Genomic DNA, 23266 nt, shown 5'->3' on the forward strand with positions numbered 1-23266 from the left:
TATGAAGGTCAAACTTAGAGTCTAAACTCTAAAGGTTTTCATTTGAGTAGATCTAAAACTGAATATACAAAGTCTAATTTTGTAGTAATAGATTTAGTGGGCAGATTGAAACTTTGGGCGATCAAGTCATTAATAAGACTACATGCTTTATATATCTTGGGCATGTTGTTCAGAGTGATGGTGAAATAGATGGGGTTATTATTAGTAGAATTCAAGTTGGACTGTTGAAGTGGAGGAATGCATCGGGCTTGCTATGTGATAGAAAAGTCCCTCTCAAACTTAAGGGAAAATTATTTAAGATTGTGGTGAGACCTGCAATGCTTTATGGTGCAAAATGTTGGCTATTAAAAGAGAAGCATAATATTAAGTTAAGTGTTGTAGAGATGAGGATGCTCAGGTGAATGAGTGGCTTTACTCTTAGAGATATGATACAAAACAACAAATACTTGAAAATGTTGGAGTTGCTCTAGTGGAAGATAAGATTAGAGAGAGTCACTGATACAGGACTTGAATGCCTAAGCGATGCTAGAAAAGAATCTTACACAATTTAATTTAGAGAACTTTATTAACAAATACTTGTAATGATTGAACGATGAAATAAAACAAGAAAGAGATGAGACTAGCTTAGGCCAAGTCACACAACTAGAAGTTAGGATCACAAAATAATCAATGATTCAAAACATTGCATACATGAAAGATTTCCAACAAAAATTCCTAAGTTAACAATGAGACTAGTCACTATGAAAATAAATCCACTTACGCACTCTCTAAAATACTAGGCTTAGCGACCTTTATGAATCAATGGAAACCACAAGTTAAGGTTGGACTTAGAAAAGGAAAGATTTGGAGGAGAGATTTACCTTGCTCAGGATTTGGAAGTAATCTGCCATTGGATGGAAGACAGTTGCTCGTCGATGGCGATGGCGACGGCGAGGGTGAAGATCATCATCTCTACGTACTCCTCTACGGTTTGATCAACCTCCGGATTGATGTCGAAGAATGATGAGTTGATGATGTCAACTTGGCCTTGATCGTCGTAACGAAACCGTGGTCAAGCTCGGGATCCGCCATGCATGGGTTGAGAAGTTTGTGATGCGTGGGAGGGTAACTGGTGTGACTTCTTCTCTCTTTCCTTCCAGGTGAAGCTTCAAGCCAAGAATAGTGGTGGCAAGGAGAGGTGGGTGTTTGGCCAAGACTAGGGAATAAAGCTTCTTCCAAAAATCTGAAATTGAATTTCATATTTGGGTGAGAGAGGATTTTGTAATTTGAAATGTGAATTTCAATTAAGGGGAAAGAGGGAAAATTATTCCTTAATGAGAGACTATATTGGTGTCCCTAGAAGGAGAGGAGTTGATATGGGAGAGAGAAATAGAAGGAGAGGGGCCGGCGGCTTGGTGAGGTGGAATAGGGTTAGGGAGGGTGAATTTAAAGCTTGCCTAATCAAGGACCTTTAACCGAGGAAGAGGATTTAAATTAAATCCAATTTGAAATTGATTTGGACTTGATTTAAGGAACTTTCCTGAAATAGATTATCTATTTTAGGAAGCATTTCAAAATTCAAAATTGATTAAATAATTGAAATCAAAGCTTTATAAATGAGATTGTGTAGAGAAAGGAAAGTAGTAATGAGAGGTTTGAATTTTGGAGGCCAAGGGATTGGGATTGGGTGTACATAGTGGGATAAAGGTTTGATGTTGTAGTTGTTGTTGTGTACTTGCAAGTCCTTTGTCCCCTTATAAATTATTTTACATTATCCATCAAAATCAAACATAAAAATTGGTCAGAGTTTAGCGGTACATATTCCATCCTTTTATTTTTCCTGTACAAAGATACCCATGTTGTTCTCTATGGTTTTTAATGTGGAATATGCTAACCCCATCCTTTTAATGTTAATGCCTAAATGGTTGTTAAAATAGTAAACTTTTTAATGTGTTTTAGTTTGTGTAAATTTCAACAGAATTATCGTGATTAGAAACCCCCTCACCAATGCACATAAAAAGCCTGCTTTAGTCAATTAATTTCTGTGGATAAATATTTATGAGGTCCCTCTTCAATGTAAAATATATAGCTAACATTGCAATTTTTTTTTGTCTCATTATCTTTTCATATTTATTCTTGGTTATTTATTTGGTTGGGAGTAGAAGGTGGATATTAGAGAAGAAGCTTGCTGATGCTGACATTTCGGAGGAAGAGCAGAACAATCTCATGAAGGACTTAGAGAAAAAGGAAACTGAATTGATGCGTCTCCACAGACATAAAATGGGAGTTGAAGATTTTGAGCTACTTACAATTATTGGACGAGGGGCTTTTGGAGAGGTTTATTCTTTGACCAAGTTGAACTTTCGTCATTGTGTCATTACATGAAAATTTTCAATGTTTATCTAATGTGTTTTACTTTTCAATTGTTTTTGCTTAATTCTTCTGAGTCAAATTACAAATCCAATAAGACTTGTCTCGTCAAATTGAATGCTTAATGTTGTCAAACTTTAAGATACCCTTATATACCAGTATAATTAAAGCCTCCAATAGTATTGTTTGGTGATTTCTGCCTTACCTTGAATTGGAACTGTAGTCTGCTCCTTCTTGTAATACTTACTTTTTAATAAAGTGCACGTGTGTGTGTTTTTTTTTTGCCTTGTGGAGCGATGTACAGCTCCATGGATTTGGTTTTGAAGCATTCATTGGTAACATTCACGCACATGTTCTGTTTTTTTTAGAATCCACGTTTTCAAATACCTTCACGTTTTTTTGGACTTTATTTTGAAATTTATATTTTAAGATGTTTGTCATTATTGGATTCCTTCCATTTCTCTAATGAAAGACGTCTTCTGCTGCTATTCTACTGATGTTGTTACTTGCTAAAATCTTGTGAAATAAAGTGGTCATGAAAGCTTAAAAGTGCAGGTAGGCATCAATTTTTCTAGAACATTATTTGTTTCAATGTACCTGAAACTTGGTTATCAAGCCAAGGTTTATGTGATATTTACCCAGTTATGAATAATTGCATAAATTTTCATCTGTTAACTTATATTTTATTTTATTTAGTGGTAATACCTTGGAATTTTGGTTCAAATACTGGGTGTTTTGCAGGTGAGACTTTGTAGGGAGAAGACTACAGGAAATGTGTATGCAATGAAAAAGCTTGAGAAATCTGAAATGCTTCGTAGGGGTCAGGTCATACATAACGGATCTATCAATTAATTTACTTTTGCAGTTTTACTTGTTCATTTTTTTAATCTTTTTGTTTTCTTCCAGGTCGAACATGTAAAAGCTGAAAGGAACCTTCTTGCGGAGGTTGATAGTGATTGCATAGTCAAGCTTTACTGTTCTTTCCAGGATGAAGAGTTTTTGTATCTTATCATGGAATATCTTCCTGGTGGGGACATGATGACTTTGCTAATGCGCAAAGATACATTGACAGAAGAAGAGGCTAAATTTTATGTTGGCCAAACAGTTTTAGCAATCGAATCAATTCACAAACATAATTACATTCATAGGCACGATATACCTGTTTCTGTTTGTTTTGTCTTTTTATTAAATCTGCTCCCTATCATGGCTAAGCTAACTTATACAAGTTTTTCTGTGGTGACAGGGATATTAAGCCCGATAACTTACTGCTTGACAGAGCTGGCCATATGAAACTGTCAGATTTTGGACTTTGCAAGCCTTTAGACTGCAGCAACTTCCCTAATTTTAGCGAACCTGACTATACATCCGGGTCAAACTCCAATTCAATTTTAGACGGTGACAAGACTTTGAACCGCATACCTGTTGCACAGAGAACCCAACAGGAGCAGTTGTTGCACTGGCAAAAGAACAGGAGAATGTTGGTTGGTGAAGCTTTTCTCTTAACCTTTTGAATCTTAGGACAAGAGTATCTTATAAGATTTCTTTTGAAAATATGTCCAAAGATATAATATAACATGGAGTGTCTTAGTTATAGATGCTGCAACCAGGGTAAGATCTGTGAATCATTCCATGTGAGATTCATTTTTGTCATTTCCCCCCTCTTTATTGATGCTTCATTAGTATCTTAGGTTGCCTGAAATGCTCTACATACTGGTCGATTAGATGATTGGAAACATGGTTGCTCAAGTTGTTTTCTATGTACAACAAAACTACTAAACATTATAGCTACCCTGAGGATGTTGGCCTTAGGAAAAAATTGTGATGCTCAAATCAGCTCATTAGAGACAATAACCTAAGTGCGGCTAGACTTGGAGGGAGTCTATTGCAAAGTTCTTTCGATATGATCCTTCAGCTCTGAATTATGAGGATGCAAAATGTAAAGAATGAGTTAGAATAGCACTTGAGGTTTATTTGTAGGTTAGTTTGAATAATTTCACCGAAGATGATTGTTGAAGATTTTGATTTTTCAATGGTGATCGCTTCATGTAATGATGCAATCTATTGACTGATTTAGGGATTCCCAATGAATAATGCAATCGTTTAGTGACAGCAGTGCCATTTTGGCTTAAAAAGTTTTTCAAGTTTAGATACATATATAAATAACTTATGAAAAGGCTTGACAAGTTTTTAAAGTTTAGATACATATATGAATCCTAGTAAAACATCATATCAATTTATAGTTTAATCTTTGATTAATTTCACATTAAGTATTGAAAACTATGAACACTCACGTTGTGAAATAGTTGAAGTGAGCTCATCCATACTTCTTAACCCCAATAAAAATAAAAATAGTCTTAGTTAAACTAAAAGGAATCTAAGAACCAAGATTTTATGTTTGCATCTCTCAGACATAAGGACCTCAGTGGGGCATACACATCAATGATCTAGGCTTATTTAGAAAGCTTAAAAAATCACTTCAAGCAATGTGACATCAAAGAACACATGTAGAGATATTGCTAAATTATATGTGATACCAATTATATTTATTGTCATCAAAATTATAGAGGATTTTATTAGGGCTCATGCTACTAATATCTCCTTCTTAACGATGACAATTTTAGAATGTCTTCTTGATATGGAAAAACCTTGAATGTTGAAAAAGATAAATAAATAATTGTATATAAGAGTTTAGCCTCCCCACCCCCTCCAATTATTAGATGCATTATATAGTAAGACAAAATACAATTGGGGTGGCTTTCTTTAAATATATGCCATTTAATCTTTAAGATCTTTCCCAAGTGATAAAAACCAAATTTACGGTCATACCTACAATCAAACAGGGCATTTTGCAATGACCAATCTGCAAGTAAATGGGGTTCAATGAATAAATAACCAAATTAGACTCATACACATGCCATTAAACCGAGCAACTAATTATGTGAAATAGAGTAGGAATGATGTTTTGTTGAAATTATTGCATTTTAAAATTTTCAAAACATGACTAGTTTAAATATGGATTAAAATATAAATACGAACTTTTAGGGGCTGTTTGATTAGCTGCATTATTTGAGTTTTGCATTCTATTTTCATGTAGATTGCTTTGTCTAGAGTTTGGCTCTAGATTGTTTTGGCTCTAGATTGCTTTGTCTAGAGATTGGGAGAGAACGATCCTCCTCTCAAATTGAGGATCACTTGTATCTTGTTCTCATGTTTGTTTGGCTTTGATTCTCTTATTGCAATCCAACATTTTTGGGCTGATTTCGCCCAGATTTTGCATTTTTCTCGCTGTTTTCACTAATTAGTGATAGGTTTGCTTGTGAACTCAAGTATTTCCTTTAGGGTTACTTGCGAACTCAAGTATTTCCTATCAAATTGGTATCAGAGCATCATCTTTGAACCAACGACGGCTGAAATTCTGAAATTTCAGCAGTTTTTTCGCATCCGAAAGCTCTCTTGAGATCATTGGGAAGAAAGATGGCTAGAAAGAAAGTCGAAGTGTTGGAAGGTGAAATTAGGCAATTAAAATCAGATTTGGAGAGAAAATTCTTTGATTTTCAAAATCAAATCTCTTCCAACAATGAAAGGTTGGAAGGGAAGTTCACTTTGATGGAAGAGATGTTGAAGAAATTACTAGAGGTGAAGACCAATCCGACGACATCGGAAGCAAGGGAGACCTCCGGAGGCCATGCTATAGGAGGGAATCTGAACTAGTTTAGGGGGAGGAAAAATCTGGAAGTGGAGATCCTTGAGGGAGAGGACGACATGTCACCTCTAGAACCACTTTCTAGAGAGGAGATGAGTATGGGCTATGAAAAGAGAGGTGCTGATTTTGTGGGTAGAAGGGGTGATTTCCACCACCGAGGGGTCGAGTTTGAAAGGAGGAGTGGGAAGTTGATGATGAATACAATTTTGATCGCCGGAGGGAAGATCGTGATAGCTGGGGAGCACCTTTCGTTTGTGACATGAGAGGATATAGAGGATCAAAGGGGAATTGGGGTGACCCGAATGTGAGAAGCTGAAGATGCCCATCATCGAGGGCGAGGATTGCCATGGTTGGATCTACAAGGTGGAACAATATTTTTTCGTCAACGGGTTGACTGAGGAAGAGAAGCTGACAGTGGCAAGACTATGCTTGGAGGGAAAGGCACTGCCTTGGTACCAATGACTAGACATGAAGCAACCCATGAGGAGCTGGAGAGAGTTCAAGGAGTGCTTACTGGAACGTTTCCGAACCGGTAGGGGAGGAGACTTCTATGAGTAATTCTTTGCATTGACGCAGGAGGGGACAGTGGCACACCGTGATCGATTTTAGTACCTAGCGAGCCGGCCGGCTGGATTGTTTATCTGAGACCGTGCTTAAGGGGAACTTCATGTAAGGACTCAAACTAGAGATCATAGCATCTGTTAGAGTGATGCGACCGTGCGACTTGGGGGAGGCCATGGAGTTGGCACAGCTGGTTGAGGACTAAAAGCATCTGGAGAGGGGCGCTGGTGGCAGTAGTTCCGGGGGATCCTACATGATGACTACTACCTTTCTAGCTCCCAAAGGAGTTGCATCGGTAGGATCATGGGAAGTACCAAAGGTGAAGTCTGGAGGAGGAGCATGGAGGAAATTTTATAAAGCTGACGGAGAAGGAGATCCAGGAGAAGCAGGCTAAGGGGTTGTGTTTTAGGTGCGAGGAGAAGTACATGCCAGAGCATATGTGTAAGGATCGAACTCTTCAGGCTCTCACTGTTTGTGATGACGAGGAAGCTGAATAGGGAGGTAGAAGCGGGTTAGAGACGAAAGAGGAGGAAAAATTGCATTTGGATATGACAGAAGTCTCCCTAAACTCAGTAGTGGGATTCACTTCGAATTACACTATGAAGGTGAAGGGAGAGATAGCTGATAGGAATGTGGTAGTGTTGATAGATAGTGGGGAAATCCACAATTTCATCTCCACCCAGATTGTTGATCAATTGGGGGTGAAACTAGTGGATACAAGAGGGTACGGGGTGATGATGGGCACCGAAAAGGTAGAAATGGACAGAGGAGTTTGTAGGGGAGTGCTATTGACCATTCAAGGGATACAGGTGATGGAGGATTTTCTTCCCTTGGAATTGGGGAGTACGGATGTCATATCGGGGATGAAATGACTGCAAACCTTGGGGGAGACCAAGGTAAATTGGGGAGCACTGAGGATGGAACTGGTGGTGGGGGGGGGGGGGGAATGGTGATACAGGGAGATGTCAGGCTGTCTAGAGTGGAGTCTCTCTCAAGTCCATAATCAGAACTATACAGGAGGTTGGAGGTGGATATTTGGTAGAACTGCAACGATTGAAGAGGGTTAGTGTGGGGGAAGAGGGAGACATTCCTCTTGTAGTGCAACCAGTCATGCAACAGTTCAGTGAGGTGTTCTAGCCAACTCAAGGGTTACCTCCACTCAGAGAACAAGAGCATGCAATTCTTCTAAAGGAGGAGTGTCACTGATTAGTGTACGATTCTATTGCTGTCCCTAGTTTCAGATGGATGAAATTTGAAAAGTTGATTAAGGAAATGTTGGAGGCTGGGATCATCAGACTGAGTGTGAGTCCTTTCTCTAGCCCAGTGTTACCGGTCAAAAAGAAGAATGGGAGCTAGAGGTTTTGTGTGGATTTCAGGGCATTGAATAAGGAGATTGTACCGAATAAATTTCTCATTCCGGTGATTGACGAGCTTTTGGATGAACTGTATGGAGCAGTGATATTCTCCAAATTGGATTTGAAGTCGGGATACCCTCAGATCCGAATGAGGGAGGAAGACATTTCAAAGACAGCTTTCCGGACACACGAGGGGCATTATGAGTTTCTGGTTATGCCTTTTGGGCTTACCAACGCCCCTGCCACTTTCCAATCACTGATGAACAGGGTGTTTAGACAGTATCTCCGGAAGTTTCTGGTGGTGTTTTTGGATGATATCTTGGTGTACAACCGATCGGAGGAGGAGCATCTGAAGCACTTGAAGTTGGTATTGGGAGTTCTACAGGAGCATAAGCTGAGGGCCAACCTAAAGAAGTGCTGCTTTGCCCAAACAAGTGTGGAATATTTGGGTCATATTGTGTCCAAGGAAGGGGTGATGGTCGATCAGTCAAAGGTGGAGGCCATGTTGCGATGGCCCTTACTTAAGAATCTGAAGGAGTTGAGAGGATTCTTAGGGCTGACGGGATACTACAGGAGATTCATAAAAGGGTACAATACATTAGCATGGCTACTAACAGAGCAGCTAAATAAGGATGGATTCCTATGAGGAGAGGCAACCACAACAACATTTGAGAAATTAAAAAAAGGCTATGACCACGGTACCCGTCTTAGCTCTACCAGACTTCACTCAGGCCTTCATAGTGGAGACAGATGCTTCAGGATACGGATTGGGGCAATACTCATGCAGGATCGACGATCCATTGCCTACTTCAGCTAGGTGTTGGCAGCCAAAGGCATGCTGAAATCCGTCTATGAGAGGGAGTTGATGGCTATTGTTTTAGCCATACAGAAGTGGTGACCATACCTATTAGGTAGGTATTTCATTGTCAGAACAGATCATAGGATCCTGAAATACTTGTTGGGACAGCGGATGGTGACTAAAGAATATCAGAGATGGCTGTCGAAATTGTTGGGGTATGATTTTGAAATCCAATACAGACCAGGAGGGGAGAACAAGGAGGCAGATGCCTTATCTAGATGTATGAGAGAGATAAAGATAGTGACAGTGTCTGTTCCTTTGATGCTGTATTGGGAGGCCATTAAGAAGGAGAGCTCTAGGAATGAGGAGTTGGGGAAGATCAAGACGGACTTATTGAGGGAAGGTGGTAGCCACCTAGGGTACTCAGTAAAGGGTGACAGACTGCTATATCAGAGGAGGTTTGTGATGCCTAGGATCTCAATCCACATCCCAAACTTACTCCAGGAATTTCAGGGATGCGCTGTTGGGGTCCATTTAAGGGTGCAGAAGATCTATAGGAGGTTAGCTGTCGAGCTTTACTGGAAGGGAATACATATAGATGTAGAGGAGATGGTGGCAAGGTGTGAGATCTGTCAGAGGAACAAATACTTGGCTATGTCACTAGGGGGATTACTACAGCCGTTGGCGTTACCAGGACGAGTATGAGAAGAGATATCCATGGACTTCATAGATGGGCTGCCCCGTTCAAAAGGCTTTACAGTGATTCTGGTGGTGGTGGATAGATTGAGCAAGTATGCTCATTTTAATCCCCTCCGACATCCATCCACTACGGTGACAATGACTTCAACTTTAATCTGAGAGGTGGTCAAATTGCATGGGGTACCATAGGCAATCGTATCAGATAGAGACAAGATGTTCTTCAGTCATTTTTGGAGGGAGTTGTTCCGGTTACAGGGGACAGTTCTGAAGACGAGCACCGCTTACTATCCTCAGACAGATGACCAAACGGAAGTGGTCAATAGGAGCTTGGAGACCTACTTGTGATGCTTTGTGTCGGAGACACCCAAGATGTGGGCCAAGTGGCTATCATGGGTAGAGTACTTGTACAACATCTCTTTTCACTCGGCTTCACAGATGACCCCATTCAGGGTGTTGTATGGAAGGGACCCTCCTCATTTGGTGCACTTTGGGAGTAGCAATACTCCAGTTTTTTCAGTGGAGAAGTACTTGGGGGAGAGAGATAGAGTTTTAGAGGAATTGAAGAAACACTTACTAAGAGCTCAACAGATCATGAAGAAACAAGTTGATGGACATAGGAAGGACATCCAGTTCGAAGTAGGAGAAATGGTGTTCTTGAAACTCTGACCCCATTGCTACTCATTTTTATCCTTATTTGCATTTCAGTGCATTTGTAATGCATCAAGAAAATCACAAAAATATTTTAATACATTTGATTTGCATTCAACCAAACAACTGTTGTATTTTTGAAATGCATGCATTTCAGTTACTCTACATAGCTTGCATTTATTTTGATAACATCCAACTAAATAGCCCCTAAGAATTTTCTTACAATCCCATAATTCCAAAATTTCCATTTTCCACATTTAAAATTAAATAGCTGAAGGTCTAATAAGAAAAGTCTTAAGAAAGTTTCCACCTATGTATAGCTAACAGCTAAATCTTGACTTGCGCGTTCAAATGGATTGAAAAGTGGAAAACATGCCATTTGGCATTTATGATCACCTTCTATTCACCAATCTTCACTTAAAATTTCAGAAAATTCGGAAGAGGCCATGAGTATGGTATATGCAGTTGAAAATTCATGATCCATGAATAAATGTATACTTGGGAAATCTTTTTGTTGTGCATAGCATGCAAATTCAAATATTTATAATAAAAACCATATCAAGAAATAAATAATCATGCATGATGATCTAAAATTCCACTTTATGTTTCAAATATTGAAAGCTTATCTTATCCAGGGTTTTAGCCAAAAAAAATGGCAAATTTGTGCTTGGTGCTCACAATCTCAAGCTACACCTTTTCCTTTCCTACAGGATCATTCTTGTATAAATTGATGCCTATTCTCAATATTCTTTGTCTTTGTAATATTTAATAGGATTTTTCGTGATTTTGATAGAATTAATTATGCCAATTATGGAAATGGTATCTAAATGAATGCTAAAGTTCTCTAATGATGGAATGATGCCAAATTTGATGATGACAAAGGCATGTCAATGATGAATTCGTAGAGATCATCTCTAACATTTGCAATTTCCTTGGGTCATATTCAGTGCCCATGATTGATGTGTGTTGGATTCACTTGGTTCATGGAGGTCAAAGGAATCCACACCTTTGGTTTAGCAAGATCTTGCATTTGTTGGTGCTGTAATGGTCATCGAGCATGGTTATTCTTGAGAGGCCTTGCTAATTTATGTGCGAACTCTACTTGTTATATTGCTGCTATCATAGCATATCTCCGTTGGCCTTGTACTAGGGATCCCTGACATGAGGTAGAAGGTGACTCAATCATATTATTTAGAACTAAACTGGGCTTAGCTAGTTTGATCTACTCCAACCCTAGGTGCTTGATACATGCTGATGAGTTGCCTGTGTTGGGAATGGAGAAGTAAATCATGCAATGAATACAAAATAAGAAATAGAAAGCAGCAGAAATAAATGACACCAGAATTTAACGTGGAAATACCCAAAACCAGAAAAAAAATCACGGAGCCGCACCACACTAAGAAATCCACTTTGAAATATGGGAGAAATTTGTACATATCACTCTCCTCTCTCTATCTATCCTTGCTTCTCTTCTATCTTACACTATTCTCACTCTCAAAACAAAAGAGAAAGTCAGGTAAATAACACCAAGGAACGCCACCCTTAAGATAAACGAGAAAGAAAATTGTTCAGTCCGTCTCGAAGCACTGCGGAGCTCAGACCTCTGTCATTGGTCCTTCTGACAGCGCCGTGGAGCCGAATTTAGAGCATTGCGGGGCTAAGCTCTCTGTTGTTTCTTCTAGCAAACTTTGCAGCACTGGGGTACTCGGGAACACAACAATGGGGCGCTCTGGAACAAAACGCCAAGGGGCTCGAGAGCCAAGGGGCGTTGTATGGGAAAAAAAATTTCGAGTGCAAAGCATCCGAACTTGAGCGTGAGAATTGAGTAGGACAAATTGAGTTGAGGTCTGTGACAGCAGTACAACTCGATTGATCGACACAATCAAATTCCGCACAAACTAACTCTGTGTTGTGTCTTGTCATCGTTGCATTTTTTTTTTTTACTCGGCAAAGGCTTTTCCAGTTGCTGATCGGTTATGGTGGATCTAGCTCAGCTTACTGGATTTGACTTATTTTATATTGATTATGATAAATCTTTTATTAATTGCTTTAATTCTCGTTGTTGAGCTTAATTTGGCATTAGCTGTTTTTTGGTTGCAGGCTTACTCAACTGTTGGTACTCCTGATTACATTGCTCCAGAAGTGCTGTTGAAGAAAGGATATGGCATGGAGTGTGATTGGTAGGTTTTTGCTTAACGTTGTTTTAAATAATTTTATTGGTACCCTTTATCCTGAATTGGTATGATCTTGATTAGTGCAATTTCATCAGGTGGTCGCTTGGTGCAATTATGTATGAAATGCTTGTGGGCTACCCTCCCTTCTATTCTGAAGAACCAATGTCAACCTGCAGAAAGGTTGCATTTTAACTTTAATCGTCAATTAGATTGTTTAGTTTTTAGCAGTGTGTACAAAATTATGTGAATCTACTTCATTATCTTTTTGGCTGAACTAAGTCGTAAAGTGTCAAAGTTTATCAGTTTTTCAATTTAGCATTTCACATCTAACTGTTGTCGTCATTTAGCTTCTATGTTATCACTAACTTAAGGGATCTTGCTCCTTGATCTATGATTTTATCTTTGACACCTATCAACATCAAACTCAGATCCAGCTCAAATCAACTGCATCCAAAGAAATATCATACATCTATTAAGCTCAATCTGCTTGTCTTAAACTGCACAGATAGTTAATTGGAAAACTCACTTAAAATTTCCTGTGGAGGCAAAGCTGTCCCCTCAAGCTAAAGATCTAATTACCAAGTTGCTTTGCAATGTGGAGAAGAGACTAGGAACAAGAGGAGCTCATGAAATAAAGGTTTTCCTTTGATAAATATTAGTCTGCTATACTTTTGAGACTCTTTTTTGGTTGAATGCCACTGATTAACTTGTTAACAAAATCAGGCACATGCTTGGTTTAAGGATGTTAACTGGGACCGGCTTTATATGATGGAAGCTGCCTTTAAGCCGGAGGTTAAGGATGAGTTGGATACTCAGAACTTTGAGAAATTTGAAGAGGTGAGGCAACCTTATTGGGTCTCATTTGACTTTCTTTTTCCTATATGCATGAATGGTAGATTTCAATGCATCGAGAATTTGTCATTGAACACAGCTACAACATCTTTCTTTAATGGTAATTCAATTTTTTTTTCTTTCTTTTTGAGGACTATTGATCATATTGGGGAATTTTGTTTATCATAGCATTGTTGTTCACTTAGAATGAGATGCAGGATAAACATACAAAAAGTTTGCAATACGCAGGTTATTAATTCATAAATTTAGTAGAACTTATTGCTTTTAATGTATGGTGATGCAGGACTAAGTATGTTTTTATATGAATGCGATAAGAACTTGCACGCTTTGAATAAGAGCAATTAACAATTATGAATGTTAGCCACTAAACGATCATAGAAAACTAAAGAGGGGTGCCTACGTTTAGGCTAAATCACATGCTAAGAACTAGAATCACCAAAGTAATTTATAATTTCAATATAATGCAAATTAAGTAGTTATTCAATAAAATTCCTAAGTTAACATTGAGTTTAGAAACATAGAAAATCAAAACTCAAATCATACGTTTACTAAGCGAAGGCAGAGAGCTTGGCTCAATTCCTCATGTTTGAATCACCTCCTACAAGAGAAGAGGATTAGAAGATAATTTGAATAGGGGAAGAAGTTCACCCTTGCCGAGGACTGGAAGTAATTTGCAACTGAACGTTGACAAGTTGCTCTTCGATTGCTTCAGACAAAGTGAAGATGATCGATCTAGGTATTCGTCGGCGGGAGTGTCAATCTCTGGGTTGATGTCAAAGAATGTTGATTGAAGAATATCAATGCATCCTTGCTCGTTGTAGACGAAACCGGAGTTGCGTTCAGGATCGGCCATACATGAAGTACAAGGTGTTGTAGTGTTGTAGATGTTGTACTTTGCTGTCCTTGGGCAGTTCCTTAGCAAACTTGGGGTTTTCCCAAGTAATTTAAGAAGAAGGAAGAGGAGCAAAGGGGGGCCGGCCAAGGGGAAAGGTTTGGGGAGAGTTGGGTTCAGATTTTGGTGGAGTTAAGAGTTAAATTTGAGAGAGTATTTTGGAGGGAAAGTCTGGAATTAATTTCCAAATCAAAGTCTCTCGAGTTGGAAAGAAGTTAAAGGGAATATGAGAGAATAGAGGGGGCGGGTGGAGTGAGGGAGGGTTTGGGATTTAATTCCAAAAGAGGTGGGATTTTGGAAAGAAATAAAAGATGGGGCCTTGAGAATTTCGGCCAAGAGAGAGAGGAAGGTTTTTGAATTATTTCCAATAGAGTAGCTTGACTTTTGGAAATAATTCCAAAGGGAAACTTGAAGGGGGCGGCGGTATAGGGAGAGAGATTGGGAGAAATAAGCTAGGTTAATTTCTTTCTTAAATAGGACTCTCTAATTAGGACATAGGTTTTAATTCCAATCCAATTTAAATTAAATTTGGATTTGAGTTTAGAAATTTCCCTAAAATAGGATTCTATTTTAGGAAATGTTTCAAATTCAAATTTAATTTTGAATGATTGAAATTTCAGCCTTCCCAAAAGAGAAATGGTAGAATAGGAAAGTAGTAATGAGGGAAATTGTAATTTCGGTAGCAAGGGGAAGAGGGGATGGCGGTTAGGAGGCTAGGCTGTGGGTGGGGTGAGGGGAGAAGGGGTTGGTTGGGATGAAAGGTTTGGGTGCTAGCTGAGGGCAAGGGTCCGGATTAGTAGTTGGCCGGCGGTAGGGTCTTGAGGAGGTGGTCGGTGGCTTTGGGGTGGAGTTGAACCATGGGCTAGAAGAGAATGGAGGAAGGGGGAAGAAAAGAGCTACAAGAAACTAGCCACAAACCCGGACTCTTCCGAGGTTGGTGGGTGATCCGCTTCCCTCTCCAAGGGATTCCTGTCCAAAATCACTCAAGCTCTCACAAGAATTCAATATGCTGAAATTTTCATAATTCATTCATTAACCTTCAAAAGAAAACATAAGGGCTATATATAGCCTCATACAATGGACGAAAAATAAAAAAAAAAAGACCTCTTAACCCTTTGGGCTTACACATGACCACTCTTAAGTAAGGGGTAGAAAGGAAAAACACAACTAAAATAAATACTAAAACATAAATAAAACAAGTACATGTGAGGACTCAAAAATATATCAGCGCGATTGTGGCCGTAGATCGGCGACCACGTCTCTGATAAACTTTCCATGCTCCGATGTCCCCATCATATGGATAGAAAACACACCATTAATGTTAGAAGATAATGTAATAATCATCCAAAATCCAAAAAAATTACAAGAAAACAATGATTGATAATAAAATTTAGGAACTCGTCAAGATCATGTTTAAAAAAAAAGTGCAACACATATCTTATATGACAAAATATCAGTCAATTCGTAAATTCTAATGCAACTAAGCAATTAAATAGATAAGAGTAAGAGTAAAAATCACCTTAAAGGGAGGAATTGAGCCTTGTGGTAGTACTTGAGTCTTCCCTCAGGAAATTGTCATCGACAGATATGAAGCACTTGAAGAATTTACATCAAATTTAAAGTTTTAAAAATCCTTAAAGTTGTTGCTGGTAAGTGAATTCTGCAGATTTATGCATCTTTTTGGCTATGGCGATGGACTGATTATGGAGATTAGCTTTATCTGAGGAATTCCAGCAAGGTTTAATGCTTCATTGCAACCATGAATGCGAGATTTTAGCTAGGGGATGTCAGCCACATGTTTGTGGACATCGAGCTAAATTTTGCTGGTTGGATAAATTAAAGTTTTCCATTTTCCTGTGTTTGTGGGTTGTGATTGTGGAGATCTAAAGGTTTCCGTTTCTTCATTGATACTAGTCCTTGTCATGCAATGAAAAACATTTGATGTTATTTTCTATTTTGATTAAATAGATGCCTAGTTGGATGGATTCTTTCTAGCCTTATTAAGATTTCAGGGGAAATTATTTTCTTCTACGGGCATGACGTTAATTATTTTCTATATGGTGATCTTTTAACTTTTTGTTAATTATTTTCTATGATGTTGTATTTGGCATGATTTTGCATAGTTGTGTTTGATAAAATTTTATATAATTTGGTTTTCAACTGTTAGCGTGATTTCCAATTGAATATATGGTTTTACCACTCTAAAATTTCTATGCAAGATTTCTGTTCAATGAGATCACATTATCTCTTGGACAGATTTTATGAATTTCTAATTTCTAATATCTTGTAAGATTTCTATGCAAGCTTTTTTCTCTTCCATACATGTGAATTCACACTGGCTGACAGTAATGCTTCTTACAAACTATGCTTTGCTTAATGAGCGTTCTGCAGGATTATGTATATTTGTCCATGGACTACCCAGGATTTGTATAAGATTTAGTTAGTTCTTATTAAAATAATAATAATTGTTAAACTAGCATAAGTATCTCAGGCAAGAACTAAAAGACTGTAGCCCGGGAACCCCGAAAGTTCTGGTGACAATCAAGTAGGCCATGTTCTATGATGTTTACACTTCACTGGAAAATGAATAATCTGCTTGACTGAGCCTGAACCTTGTTTACCTAACTAGAGTTTGGATGGCAACCATGGATGTTGGGCTTTTCAAAGGGAGGGGGGCAGGGAAGCTCGGCTGTCACGGCTATAATATGAGAGTCAGTTAAGATGTTAGGATGAATGGAGTGGGGTACTCAGAAATTCTCCCCTCGATGATTCATATCTTTTCAGGTTTAAATAAAAGATAACTGAGAAGTGGCTACTCCCCTACTAGAATCATAAACTGACCTTATGTGCAGATCGTGCTTGGGGAAGTTTCTTTTCCTTTTCTTTCTTTTGAAATTGCAATATGAAAAAGAAAGTGGTTTCCCTATTATTATTTTGGTGTGGGTTATTCCAACCATTTATCATCGTCTGGGCTGAATAATTAGAATTGTACATGAAGGAGCATTGTTACTGCTGTAAAATGGAATCCAAAGTGCATTCTTTTGGATTAGTGCAGTACTTCCGTTGGGGTCTGCTATACTGTACACTGTTTTTTCTTTCTTATGAAGCGTTGCTTTTAGACGTCATTAAATATTTATCCATTGCTTACGATGCTCATACACCTATAACCTAATGGAAAATGAAATTGAGCTGTTTCGACCATTGTCCATAGATTTAATCCTTGGTATTTTAGTTATTTGTTTTCCGCTAACATTTTATTTTCAAAATTTTCTCTCATTTTATTTTTTGCAGAACAATCATTAGATGGCATAAAGTTTGCCTCATTGTGTTTATTGTTATTGCGTGATTTGTAGATGCAAGCTAATCATATTATCTTAATGCAGACGACAGTTTCATTGCAAACTTCTTCAAAGTCCGGTCCTTGGAGAAAGGTAAATGTGGCTTTCTTTACCATTCTTTTGATCTCTGTGATATGTGCGATGTGTCAATTTGAGTTAGAAGGGTATTGGAAGCCCATTGTTGTGGTCTTGGACATTGATCCAAGAAAAGGGTTACTGTTGCTGACTAATTTAATTTAGATCTTTATACTTTAATCATCTTTTAGGCAATTAGTTTTGTGGATGTGAAATTATTATATTGGATATTAAAAACTTTAATTTTTGGTGGCAGCTTTTGGTTTAGTGTGTTACCTCAATTGAAATATAAAGAAGACTAATACAACAACAATAACAACAACAAGCATTTATCCCACTATGTGGGGTCATCTATATGAATCTTTTTTCTCCATTGTGTCATATTAAGAATCAAATTCTCATTTAAATTTAATAAAAAAAGTCATATCTAATATTTATAGCCAAATCTTTTTAGGTCAACTTCTACCTTTTTTAACATAGGCCAAATCCAATGCATCTACTCTCCTAAGTGGGTCATCAAAAGGCTGACATTTTATGTGTCTAAATCGTCTAAGGCGGCTCTCACTAATTTTATCTGCCACGGGAGCTAGTCCAACCCTTTCACATACATACTCGTTTCACATTTTGTCTCTATGATTGAGGCCACTCATCAACCTAAGCATTCTCATATCTGTTAAATTTAACTTTATACTTCTCTTTTAATGACCAACATTCTGCGCCATAAAACATTGTAGGTCTCACCACCATCTTATAGAATTTTCTTTTAAGTTTGAGGAATACTTTTCTATCACATAATAGGCTCAATGAATTCGTACACTTCAACCATCCAACTTGAATTCTACTAATAATATCCACATCTATTTCATCATCACTTTGAACAATAGATCCAAGATATCTAAAACATGTACTCTTATTAATGACTCGATCACCCTGCCCGAAGTCACAATCCCCCACTAGAATTATTACTACTAAAATTGCACTCCATGTATTTGGTTTTAGATCTACTCAAACGAAAACCTTTAGACTCTGAAGGAACGTCTTGTAAATGTCTAGTAGGGGTGTCAATTTTTTACCCGACCCCGAACCCGACCTGAAAAATCCTGGTTAGGGTCAACCCGGACCCGAAAAAATTCCGGTTAGGGTCAACCCGGACCCGAAAAGGTTCGGGTTCAGGTTCAACAAATCAACCTATTTTAAAAATCGTTTGGTTCGGGTTGACCTAGCAACCCGAAATTGACACGAAAACTCGTATTTGACCCAAAAACACAAGATTGACCCGTTTTGACCTGAAAACTAGCAATTTTGGGTCAACCCCGAGTCATTCGTGTCGGGTCGGGTTGACCCGGACCCGAATTGGGTTGGGTTCAGGTCTGAAAACCTGACCCGTTTTTAAAAATGGGTCGGGTTCGGGTTGACCCAAATAGTGCCAGGTCAGTTTCGGATTCGACCTGAACCCGACCCGTTGACCTGAATTGACACCCATAATGTCTAGTAAGAACACCCATGACTAAAGCAAAAGGATATAGGCTTAAAGCTGATCCTTGATGTAATTCAATTGAGATAGGAAAATACTTGGTCAAATCACCTTGTGTTTGAATACAAGTAACAACTCTTACATGCACATCTTTAATGACTTGAATATAAGAATTATTAACTCCATTGACGACAAAATATCGTTCCACCTTGTACATCTAGCCATGGCCATCCTCGCCCTCAAAGATGGACATCTTCAGCTTCCTCACCTTTGGATCACCCTCGTTGCCCTGCCCTTGAATCCTCCATAACCTCCCATTATGTGAAGAGGAGGTGCTCCCCAATTGTCACGATCTTCCCTCCGGTGATCATACCCAACCCCTTCATCAAATTCCCCTCTTCTTTCAAATTCAGCACTTTTGTGGTAGAAATCTTGCTACAAAATCAGCAACCCTTATTTCGAAATCAGTGTTCATCTCCTTCCTAGAAAGTGGTTCTAAATGAGGCATTACGTCTTCACCCTTCAAGATCTCCACTTCCGGATTTTCCCTTCCCCTAAACAGGTTAGGATTTTCACCTCTTCCATGGCCGCCTATGGTTTCCCTTGCTTCCGATGTTGCCGGATTGGTCTTTACTTCTAGCAATTTCTTCAACATTTCTTCTATCACAGCGAACTTCCCTTCCATCCTTTCATTATTGGATGAAATATGATTTTGAAAATAAAAATTTTTTCCTCCAAATCTGATTTAAGTTGTCCAATTTTCCTTCCAAAACTTCAACCTTCTTCCCAGCCATAATTCTTCCCAAGAATCATGAGAAAATCTTCTTCTGGATGAAATTTCAGAATTTTAGCCGCCTTTGGGCCCCAAGATAATGCTCTGATCACAATTTGATAGGAAATACTTGAGTTCACAAGTAACCCAAAAGGGAAATACTGTAGTTAACAAGCAAACCTAATAATAATTGGTGAAAATAGCGTGAAATCTGTTGATTTTAGATAGAAAAATCAGTAATACATTGCACAAATTTCAGAAAATTGTAGAGAAAACACAAGGAAACTTCTTATATTCAATCCACGAACAAGAAAAATAATACAAGATACAAGTTTCTTCAATTCGAGTGGAAGAAACAACTCTCCAAATCTCTAGCAAAGCCTAGAGCCCAAAAAAACAAACCCTAGATCTCAAATCTTTCTTCCAATTCAAGATGAAACCCTAATCCTCACAAGGAAATTAATTAAAACAAAGATGACAAATACAAAATTCTTAAACAGCCCCTAATTCAAAATTTTCCTCCTAAAGTAACGTTTAATTAAGTTGTGGGTCCCATCTATCCAACTGGCCTCTCTCTCTCTCTCTCTCTTCCCCTTGATTTTGCCCCCGCCTCTTGTAGCAAAGAACCGGTCCCTGGACCGGTTCAGCTGGCCCTAGCATAGTCATGGATCATCTTGTCAAATCCATTAACCTTTATGTGCATAGTGCGCAAAAGCTTGGATGTCCTACTAAGTGTTAAGTGAATTTTTCCCAATACTAGCCTTTTTTTAATGGACAAAGGAATGTTCTTGATGAAATTATACTCACTTGGCGTATCAGAAACTCATTTTCTTCCTAGCACTAAAAATTTTGAGAGCATGATCTAAATAAAGCATAAACTCTCTAGACCGAAGATAATGATGCCAATATTAGAGTAATTGTACTAGAATATAAAATGTATGATCATATGTTGAGTAACATTTGACATGCAACCAAGCATTATTCAACTTCTTGCTTAAGTAAGCAATTGGATGCCCTTGCTTGGGAACACTTTTAATGCCAACTCCAGAGGCATTAGATGATGCCTCGAAAATCTTGTTGAAGTCGGGAATATTGGGAAAGTGTTAGGCGGCCCCTCCGGTCCTTACTCTAGGTGGGCCCCACATGGAGTTAATTCAAGGGTTGGAGGGAAAATTTGAATGGAAAGGGGGGGGGGGAAATTTGAATAGAAGGGCTGTTTAGGGATTTTGTATGGGGATGAGAGTTAAAGAGGGGGAAAGGGGGGAATTAGGTCCTCATCTTGAATTTGAATGAAAAGTTTGAGATCTCATTGTGTGCTTGGGCTCTAGGGTTTGCTAGAGACTTGTGGAGAGTTGTTCTTCCTCTCGAATCGAAGGACGTTGTATCTTTCTTTGTTTTCTTGCATCTACTAGTGGAAACCTTGTTTCTTTTCCTTATTTTTCTCTGTTTGGGTGCATTTCCTGCTGCGGAGCTGCTGTAAAACTGCTGGGACAGCAGTTTTGCTCACTGTTTTGGGCTGATTTTGACTAGGGTTGCTTGCTAACTCAAGTATTACCTTAGTGTTACTTGCGAACTCAACTATTTCCTAACAGAAAGTTAATACAATACATCACATGACTTTCAAATAATGGAAAGTTATGTAAAATCAAGTGCGAAGTTATGAAAAATAAAATTTTAGAAGTCTATTACTATCAGCTTTTCTCTTTTGATCGATCATGTCTTGGGAAGCGTTAAGCATATTATTTCATTTTGGCGATGCCTTGTGTTTATTTGATTGGGAATAGGTTCCCCTATTGTTGTAGTAACTGTTGTGCATGTACAGATGAAAGCAATAACCTTTACCTTCTTTTATCCGTGCAGATGCTTCCATCCAAGGATGTGAATTTCGTGGGCTATACCTACAAAAACTATGATATTGTTAATGATTATGAACTTCCTGGCATCGGTATTTTTCTCTTCTGCACTTACATTACTGGCCTCTTTTCTTCTATTTCTATAGGCGGTTAGTTTTAATAATGTTGTATTTTCAGCAGAGTTGAAGAAAAAGAGTAACAAACCGAAGAGACCCTCAATCAAAACCTTATTTGGTAATGGTTTTAACACTCCTGGAATTGCTATCCTATTCTTTCCCTCAAATATTCTTAGATAGCATCAGAATTTGACTGAAATTACGACGACTGATCTCATTCTTCATCTTTATATTTCTACAGAAACAGAATCTCCCACTAGCCAGCCTATCCATGGGAGCTTTCTAAATCTTCTACCTCCACAGCTGGAGGTTTCTGAGAGCCCAGAGGCATCACCCTCGCGGACTTCACCCTAAATTCTGGCAAGCCATTATGCTTCCAACCCCAATCTCGACTAAGATAACAAATATTCTTTTACGTGTTCATAATCATAGTAAAAGTTTATGAGTGTTGACACAGGAAAATAAAACAATGGCGGATTCCATCATCCTTCCAGGAGTCCTGTTCATTAGAGTATGTACTCCTCTCTCTTTATAATAATTAAAAGAGGGGTATCAGCTTTTTATTAGTTTGGCCTTTACGCTGTACTCTGTTTGGTGACTTCATTTTCTTCAAGCTGGAATACATAAAACTGCTGCAAAATATCTCTACTTACAATTTTGTTAATCAAACATGAGCAATTCTGTTCTACTTAAAATGTTTTTACTGTTATTTATTAAGATATTTTTATTTTAATTATGTGGTCATTTCTTAAGATGGATTTTAGGGTCATTGGATTTCTATTTGTTTTAATAATAGGGTGGGAATTCAATATCTAATAAAATAAATCGAAATTTGAAGTTCTATTTTTAGAACTAATATAACGGAACCAAAAAGTAAAAAGATTAATAATTTTTTTTGAAATTAGAGTAATTTTTTTAATCTGATTATTATGATTGAGCGTCTTAAATCATTTTTAAAATTTTTTTTGTGCATCTTAAATTTTCCTGGATGCTTCTATATGGTATTTAGGGTTTACCTACAGCAATGTATTTCAAAATCAGAAGTACCCATTTTTTATGATTTTGAGCTTCAGTATTACCGTTTTATCATTATAGTTTCTAATCATCTGATATTTGTAGTTTTAGGTGGGCGTGGCCCTCATCTTTTCCTTAAAAAAAAAACAAAAAACTATCGTTCACAAAAACACACTTTTGCATGAATTTCATTCCTCTACGTTGGGGCAAATTATTACGTCCGGTGTTCGGATTCATCCGGACATCAATCCAAGTGGCGAATTCAAATGCGCCACGTGACGTGGCGCGTCTAAATTGGGTGTCGGTGACCGGACGTAATAATTCGCCCTATGCTGCCGAGCCATAATGTGATATCATTGAAACACTCGAGCAATTATCAGCCAATTTTTCTTGGCCTCATATCCGGCAAAATATTCTTCAATTTATCAGTCAATGCAGGGGGGGTTAAGAGATGTTTGGCTTAGTTTGGGATAACTTCTTATTGCTTTCTAAAGTTATTTTTTAATAAAAATTTCTAGTACAAAAGTTTTTTATATCAAAAAGTTGTTATGAAAATTAGCGAGAAAACTATCACAAATGAAGTCGAAACCGG

General features: G+C 38.1%; 1 protein-coding gene across 3 annotated transcripts; it reads left to right on the forward strand.

The window, feature by feature from the left end:
• Positions 1–2136: 2136 nt before the first annotated feature.
• On the forward strand, positions 2137–22355 carry LOC110096442 (serine/threonine-protein kinase 38). 3 transcript variants are annotated; one of them, XM_028696546.1, is made up of 13 exons: positions 2206–2316; positions 3091–3174; positions 3256–3497; positions 3593–3830; positions 12215–12294; positions 12384–12468; positions 12794–12925; positions 13012–13125; positions 17416–17463; positions 21552–21636; positions 21722–21778; positions 21902–22020; positions 22118–22348. In XM_028696546.1, exons 1-12 carry the CDS (start codon positions 2206–2208, stop codon positions 22012–22014), a joined length of 1389 nt encoding a protein of 462 aa, XP_028552379.1. In that variant the 3' UTR covers positions 22015–22020; positions 22118–22348. The 3 variants fall into 3 exon arrangements, with proteins under 3 accessions (XP_020678061.1, XP_020678062.1, XP_028552379.1); XM_020822402.2 differs by having other exon boundaries at positions 2137–2316; positions 21902–22355; XM_020822403.2 differs by having other exon boundaries at positions 2137–2316; positions 21725–21778; positions 21902–22355.
• The last annotated feature ends 911 nt before the right edge of the window (positions 22356–23266 follow it).

This window comes from Dendrobium catenatum, unplaced genomic scaffold (genome assembly GCF_001605985.2).
Source record: "Dendrobium catenatum unplaced genomic scaffold, ASM160598v2 fragScaff_scaffold_761, whole genome shotgun sequence".
NCBI lineage: Eukaryota > Viridiplantae > Streptophyta > Magnoliopsida > Asparagales > Orchidaceae > Dendrobium > Dendrobium catenatum.

Coding starts and splice junctions, on each gene's coding strand:
- LOC110096442 (XM_020822402.2), top strand. CDS start 2,206: ATGAAGGACTTAGAGAAAAAGGAAACTGAATTGATGCGTCTCCACAGA. Junction 12,295..12,383: donor TATGGCATGGAGTGTGATTG/GTAGGTTTTTGC, acceptor CAATTTCATCAG/GTGGTCGCTTGGTGCAATTA. Junction 12,926..13,011: donor GAGGAGCTCATGAAATAAAG/GTTTTCCTTTGA, acceptor TAACAAAATCAG/GCACATGCTTGGTTTAAGGA.